The following is a 7,291-nucleotide window of genomic DNA, read 5'->3' as shown; positions in this document are numbered from 1 at the left end:
TGGTATAATCCCCAGGAGAGACACATGTGCTGTTTGGCATAAGTGATCAGAAAAGGATTCAGCTCATTTAAAAACAAGCACCAATGTCTCTGTGTTAAAAATGCTCAGAGCCTCATAAAAGCAAATGGTGCATTGCTCTCTGATTCAAAGAGCATTTCAAATCCTTAATGATCTGCTTGAAAAAAAAATTCTGTATTTTAAATTTCTTAATAATTTTCCTGATACATATGACTAGGTGAGTTAATACATTGAACGCCTTGAATATATCTGCTTCGGTTGTAATGGCCACCAAACAATCATTATCTAGCTCATCCATTGTTGTGTGTTACAGGACGAAGCACTGGAAATGCCTTGCTTGCCACCACATGAGTGGGGATAAAAATCCTGAATCCCGGTCAAAGTTAGGAGCATCAGTCCTAGACTTTGTAGACTAGCAGAGCTTGTCATCTTGTAAAACTGCGAAGATACGGTTGGAAGATACATCCTTAAACCTTCACAACTAAGCTTCCCAGAAGCAGCTTTTTCAGAAACTATTTAAGGTCTAGGGGGGAAGCTGAAGTGATGTTTAATCCCCAAACTTTAGATATTCCAGCTGTGATTTTTGACAATGGATCAGGGCTATGTAAAGCTGGCCTGTCAGGAGAAATTGGTCCAAAACACATCATTCCTACAGTTATTGGCTGCCCCAAAACAAATCTGTCGTTGTCAGGGGCAGCTCAGAAGGACTGCCATGTGGGAGAAGCAGCCCAGCACAAACAGGATGTGTTGTCTTTGAAGTATCCCATTGAACATGGTACAGTTACATCTTGCGATGACATGGAGAAGATCTGGAAGCATATCTATGAGCATGAACTGGGACTGAAAGCCTTTGAGAGGCCTGTGCTAATGACTGAGATGTCTTTGAACCCAGTGGAGAATCGAAAAAAACTGACTCAGCTGATGTTTGAGCGGTTTAAGGTGCCTGCTTTCTACCTCTCTGTCCAAGCCATATTGTCCCTCTATGCCTCAGCACGCATCACAGGACTGGTCATAGACAGTGGATTTGGTGTTACCCAGACGGTACCAGTCTACGAAGGGTACCACTTACCCCATGCTGTCTCCAGGCTGGATGTTGCAGGCAGAGAGATCACAGAACTCCTCGCGAAGCTCCTGGTGGAAAGTGGGCAACACTTTGAGAGCCTGGCGAAGAAGAAGAGTATCATAGAGGACATCAAGGAGAAGTTGTGCTACGTGGCTTCAGATCCACACAAAGAATTAGCCAAGAGGCCAGAGGAGGTCCTGAAAGAATATAAACTGCCCGATGGGACTCTAGTCAGTATTGGCAGCCCACTCTTTCAAGCACCAGAGATCCTCTTTGCGCCAGGTAGCACTGGTGACGATGCACCAGGCCTTCTTAGGATGATCGCTCACAGTGTTTCAAAGTGTGACGTCAATATTCACAACACTCTCTATGGGAACATGGTGATGTCGGGTGGTTCGTCCCTCTTTCATGGGCTGGATGAGAGGATTTTTAAGGGACTAGAACACCAGGTCCCCAAAGGGGTTCCTATAAAGATCATAGCACCCTCAGACAGGTGGTTTTCTGCATGGGTCGGGGCTTCTGTAATTACTTCCTTGACCAGCTTCAAGCCAATGTGGATCACTGCAGCTGATTACAAGGATTTTGGACCAAACATTGTCCAAAGAAGATGTTTTTAAGAGGACTTAGGTAAATCTAGCCAGCATCCATTCAGGACAGGGGCAGTTCTTGCATTTGCTAGTTAAAATGAAATAATAAAGTCCTTGGACAGAAGTTTTCCTTTTTCTAATTGTACACTTGGCTTCAGAGTCATGGAAATTAGAGATGGGGACCTCTGGTCTGTTCAATTCCATGGCCTTTGCAGTGCTGTTCCCTTGATTAAAGACCTTGTCTTCAGTAATACAAAATAATCTGCTAAAATGATTCTTACTGGTGTTAATTTTAAAGCTCCTAAAATAAAGCAGGGTGAGAGTCTACCGCTGGGAAACTGGGGCACAAAGGGATTACAAGTAAGTGACTTGCCCAAGATTTAGATGAAGTCTGTGACAGTGCCAGGAATTGAACCTAGCTCTCCTGCATCTCCATTCTGTGCCTTAACCCTGAGACTGGTTGATGTGGTTGAGTGTGAGATCATCACCTACAGCAAAGAAAGCTAAGCAAGAGAGCACAATGGATATGAGAAAGATAGAGCACTAGAGAGATCAGAGGATGCTGAGATGACCCCAGAAGGGTCTGGGAAGCTGAGATCCTACTGGAGGGCCCAGTCATAACAGCTGCCATTCTGTGTCAGCCCAATGGTCTATCTAGCTCAGTACCTGCTTCTGACAGAGCTTCAGGCAGAGTGTACAGAACAGGGCAATTTTGAAATGATCCACCCTTGTCTCCCCCTCGCACAAACACTGTGTCAGACAGTCCCGTTGACTTAATAACAATAAACACTAAGGGTGACATTAAGAGACACGGCAGCTCCTAGCCCAGGCAAGGGCAGCTATGGAGCCCCCTTAGCCTCCTCCTGATCATGCACGGCTCTGTGGACTGGAGAGGCCCCAACATAACGTAGACAGCTGGGGATCCCTGTAGGGCTGTATGTAGTAGCTTGGTTCCTGATGTGCCTCCATGTCAGTTTGTGAGGGGGCCCTCAGAGGTCAGTCTGACAGTGGCCTGCTCCGGGGGAATGCTCCCCAGGGTAAAACACCAGAGGAGGGGTGAGCATCTCCCCCCAGGTCTTCATTGATATAGTCATAATTTGTGGGCTTGATCCAAAGCACTCTGGAGTCAATGAGAGTCTTTCCATTGAGGCCTTTTCATCAGGCCCCAGGGCTGCCTGGCTTTTGTGTCTCAGAGCCACCTCTGGCCAGAGGAGGAATAGAACTGAGGGTACAATAAATATGTACAGTACAAAGCTTGTCCTAAGTCAGCCACGGTTCTGACATGTTAGGGTGCTACATGGTGACTCAGGAAGCCCTGGGGAGCTTGGAAGCTCATTTCTAATAGATCCGAAGACCAGAAGGTCCAAAAAACTTCTGGAGCTTTTCTGATAACCCGGTAGCTAAGGAAAGGGACTGGAAATCTCAAAGGGGAGGTCCAAACATTTCTAATAATTCATGGTTTCAATCAACTCAAAAATGTCAACATCTCTGCTGAGGCTAGGAACTGTAGAGGTGCATAACCCAGGCTGACTAACAGATTTTGGCTCTGCTATATGGCTTGGCTGAACTTGGTTTTTCTAGGATCCAAACTGGTTTGCCACTCCTTAATGTTATTTTTCCACGCTAGCCTGTGGAAATGGCTAGCAGACTAACCCTGCTCGCTTTGCACTCCCAGCAGAGATCATCCATCCCTCTCTACGTTCCCCTTGGGGTGGGCAGGATGGTGCTGCACTAACCCCTAGGAGGGCCTGAGGCTATAGCCTGCCGTCTAGACCGTGGGAAGGTTCTTGGCTTTATTGTCATATTTCAAAGTTGCTTAGCAAGAATTTATTTTGCTGGTGAATGTAACTTTCCAGATGAACAATTTTCATTTAAATGTATCAGTGTTCAAAGTATTAACCATTCCCAGTTTTGATCCATTTGGAGAATCCTTCCTAAATTGCCAGAACAATTCCTCAGGCCAACGAACAAGGGCTCAGAAGCCCCAGCTGAGATCAGGGCCCTTTTGTGGGAGGTGTTGTACAGACACTCCATAAGAAACTGTCACTGCCTCAAAGAGCTTTCAGTATAAATTCAATTATAATAAAGTTCTGTTCCAGTGGAGATGGGTGACCTTAGAGAGGAGTGTGTCTGCTGCTAATGACTAAGTTTTATTTGCAGATCGAGGAAAATTATGACTAACAATAATGGGTTGCCCCTTTCTTCAGTAATACAAATGTATAGCCCCTTTCCTTTGAAGATCTCAAAGCATCAATTCCTCCTGCAAAGCATCTGTTTCTCTCTCCCTCACCACAACCCATCCCCATTTGACAAACTGAATTTTAAAATGATGTCATGTCAGAAGAGAAACAGAGGCATTTTTAGCATTTTGCATCACTGCTTTTTTCTGAGGTTCGTCATCAAAGGGCTGAATAGTGATTAAAAATATATATACTCATTTTTACAAGCCTGCCATGGACACTTGCATAGTGTTATAAATGTTCCAGACCTGGCTCTGAGCTCATTTACGCTGATTTTAAGTAGGCACAATTCCACTCACTTCAGTAGATTTACCCCTGAGTTACAGAGTACACCAGAGTAACTGAGATCGGTATTTAGCCCGCCATGTTTGTGAGAACCAAAGATTAATTAGGGGCAGCAGGTCAGGATTTTGGGTTGACTGGCTGAGTCATCAAAGGTTCTAGAGTCATGCTGCTTATTGAAAGAAATATGACTCAGTATCTTCTTATATATGTTCTTAAAACACTTACACAAACACAAATAAAATAGAAAAAACTTAACACCAAAGTTATACTACTGTTAATAATAATAAATGTAGACTGAAGCAATACAACTGATCAAGTAATCAGTAAGTCAGTCTCAACAAATTGGCCTTACCCTTGATTCTTATGACTCGCACACCTGCATACTCCATCCACCTTGTAGCGCCTCCCTCTAAGGTCTCTGGACAAGATAGTGGAGCCCTGCAACTTGGTCCAATCAGGTTCAAACTAGGTTAGCCTTAAGGTATGTCTACACTATCTGCCAGATCAGCAGTCTTGTCTAGACCTGATACATCGATCCCCGAACACGCTCCCCGTTGACTCCAAAACTCCACCAGGGCGAGAGGCGGAAGTGGAGTCAATGGGGGAGCGATGGCTGTTGATCCCACGCCACAAGGACACGAAGTAAGTCGATCTAAGATACGTTGACAAGTTGCGTATCTTAGGTCAATCCCCCCCGGTGTAGACCAGGCCTTAGCAAGCATCAATTTGGAAGAGTGGTGCTTCAGTCAGCCATTTAAAAAATATTCAGTGTTTTAAATACCACAGAAACACTGAACCCAAGCCTCCCCACTCCCCAGAATGGATACATTTGGGGAAACTGGCATGGACTTATCCTGGTGAAAAGGATTTGAGATGACTTTGAGTCACCAGTTTATGGACAATTCAACACAAAAATCCTATTAAAAACAGCTGATTGGCCGGGTTCTTTTTCAACAACCAGTCACTCAACTTTCATCCAACTGCAAATGAAAAAATAAGTTTGAACAACTTATGATCCATGTCATTCTCACAAACAAGACAATTTATGGTAACCTTTATATTTTGGAACTGGCCATTATTGCCAACAAGAACATTTACAGTAATCTTTCTATCTGGGAACTGGACTGCAAGTCAGACACTTTATCTTCTGGAATCCTCATCTTGAGACGTTACTTTAAAAGCTATCAAGATGAAACCCATGCAAGCAGTACAATGTTTAAAATTAATTTAAGGTCTGTATATCCACATGGGCCACTTCTCTAGCATATTTTGGACTCTAGTTACATAGGCGCCAAGCAACTGGGTATCTGTTTTTCCACAGTTTTCTTTACCTCATGGAGTTATTTATGGGACTCAGAACATGGGGTTAAGTCTTCTCAGGATGTTTCCATCATCGAGGAACTGGATAGTCACGAGAAGACCAAATATCATGTTAATTAGGCATTAACAACTGAGTTAAAACAAAAATATAATATAAGCAAATACAAGCACTAGAACCTGTCCCCACCATATGTGATGGTGTGGGACTATGTGTTGTGCCTCTGTTATAATTCATCTGGGATCATAAGAATGGCTCAGTCATAGGGAGAGAAGCAAAACTCTTCATACTGGTGACCTTCAGGGCATTCTCCCAGGCCTTTGGGAAGGGAGCAATATTCATTAGGTGGCCATGACAAGCTGTTAGCTCAGGGGGACTCAGAGAAATGTTCCCATTTGTGACTCTCAAGAATCTAGAATATTTAACTAGACATTCTATGACACCCGAGCAGAAGCACAGAACCAGAGAGAGGGCTGCCTGGAGACTGCTTCTGTCTTGCCAGAGAATGTCTGAATCCAAGATCTTAGATCTCCCCGCTGTGATTTTTGACAATGGATCTGGATTGTGCAAAGCCGGCCTGTCGGGAGAGCAGGCACCGAGGTCAGTCATTGCTACTGTTGTCGGCTACCCCAAATCCAAAGCGATCATGTTTGGAGCTGGTCATAGGGAATATTACGTCGGAGAAGAAGCCCAGTCCAAGAGGGGCATCCTGTCTTTTAAGTATCCAATGGAACATGGCATAGTTACATCCTGGGAGGACATGGAGAAGATCTGGTGGCATTTGTTTAAGCATGAACTCAAGATGAAGCCCAGCGAGAGGCCAGTGTTACTGACTGAGGCTCCACTGAACACAGTGTCAAACCGAGAAAAAATGGCTGAGATCATGTTTGAAGGTTTCCAGGTGCCTGCCATATTTGTGGCTTTGCAAGCTCTGATGGCCCTTTACGCTGCAGCCCGCACGACGGGCTTAGTGCTGGACAGTGGAGATGGCGTGACCCTGACAGTCCCTGTCTACAAAGGCCACTGCTTGCTCCATGGTGTTTCCAGGCTGGATTTTGCAGGCAGAGATATTACTAAATACCTTGCTCAGCTGCTCTTGGAGACTGGATGTTCCTTCGTGAGCACGGCAGAGAAGGAAATTGTGAAGGACATCAAAGAGAAGCTGTGCTTTGTGGCCGTAGAGCCCAGCCAAAAAATTCAGGAAAAGCCCAACAGGCTTGGACGGGAGTATATTCTCCCAGATGGCAATGCCATCAAGATTACCGACCAGCTGTTCAGAGCTCCTGAAACCCTTTTTGTGCCAGCTAATGCTGGCATAGAGGCACCAGGGATTGACAAAATGATCCTTCAAAGTGTTATGAAATGCGATGGAAATATCCACCCTGATATCATGAGGAATGTGGTATTGTCAGGCGGGTCGACCCTTTTCCGGGGTCTCAACGAGAGACTTCTAAAGGAGCTGCAAACTCAGAGCCCCAGCGCAATCCCTGTAAAGATCCTAGCACCCCGAGATAGGATGTACTCTGTGTGGATTGGGGCTTCCGTCCTTACCAGCTTAACATCATTTAGGGACATGTGGGTCACGAGTGAAGACTACAAGAAAACTGGACCATCTGTGCTTCAGAGAAAATGCTTCTGAGAAGACCAACCATCCAGAAAAACACAGCACCAACCTGAACAGCTGGAGAGCAGCTAATAAATCATCGCAAAAATAATTGATTTGTAGTAAGTGATTTTATAGCTTGGTAAAGAAAGAGCCCTTGTTCAGTGCCTTTTTTTT

The 7,291-nt window shown here is 44.8% G+C and overlaps 2 protein-coding genes across 2 annotated transcripts; both read left to right on the top strand.

Annotated features, from left to right (window-relative positions):
- Positions 1 to 328: 328 nt before the first annotated feature.
- LOC123354475 (actin-related protein T2-like) lies at positions 329 to 1,761 on the top strand. Its single transcript, XM_044996589.1, has one exon. The coding sequence runs from the start codon at positions 562 to 564 to the stop codon at positions 1,696 to 1,698; it is 1,137 nt and encodes a 378-aa protein (XP_044852524.1). The 5' UTR covers positions 329 to 561; the 3' UTR covers positions 1,699 to 1,761.
- A 4,196-nt stretch (positions 1,762 to 5,957) lies between these two features.
- On the top strand, positions 5,958 to 7,251 carry LOC123354476 (actin-85C-like). Its single transcript, XM_044996590.1, has one exon. The coding sequence runs from the start codon at positions 6,017 to 6,019 to the stop codon at positions 7,148 to 7,150; it is 1,134 nt and encodes a 377-aa protein (XP_044852525.1). The 5' UTR covers positions 5,958 to 6,016; the 3' UTR covers positions 7,151 to 7,251.
- Positions 7,252 to 7,291: the final 40 nt, after the last annotated feature.

This window comes from Mauremys mutica, chromosome 21 (assembly GCF_020497125.1).
Source record: "Mauremys mutica isolate MM-2020 ecotype Southern chromosome 21, ASM2049712v1, whole genome shotgun sequence".
Taxonomy (NCBI): Eukaryota; Metazoa; Chordata; order Testudines; family Geoemydidae; genus Mauremys; species Mauremys mutica.
The sequence above is the reverse complement of the archived record's forward strand: the minus strand, read 5'-3'. Positions and strand labels throughout refer to the sequence as shown.

Excerpts from the sequence above, each read along its gene's own strand:
- LOC123354475 (XM_044996589.1), top strand. The coding sequence starts at position 562 with ATGTTTAATCCCCAAACTTTAGATATTCCAGCTGTGATTTTTGACAAT.
- LOC123354476 (XM_044996590.1), top strand. The coding sequence starts at position 6,017 with ATGTCTGAATCCAAGATCTTAGATCTCCCCGCTGTGATTTTTGACAAT.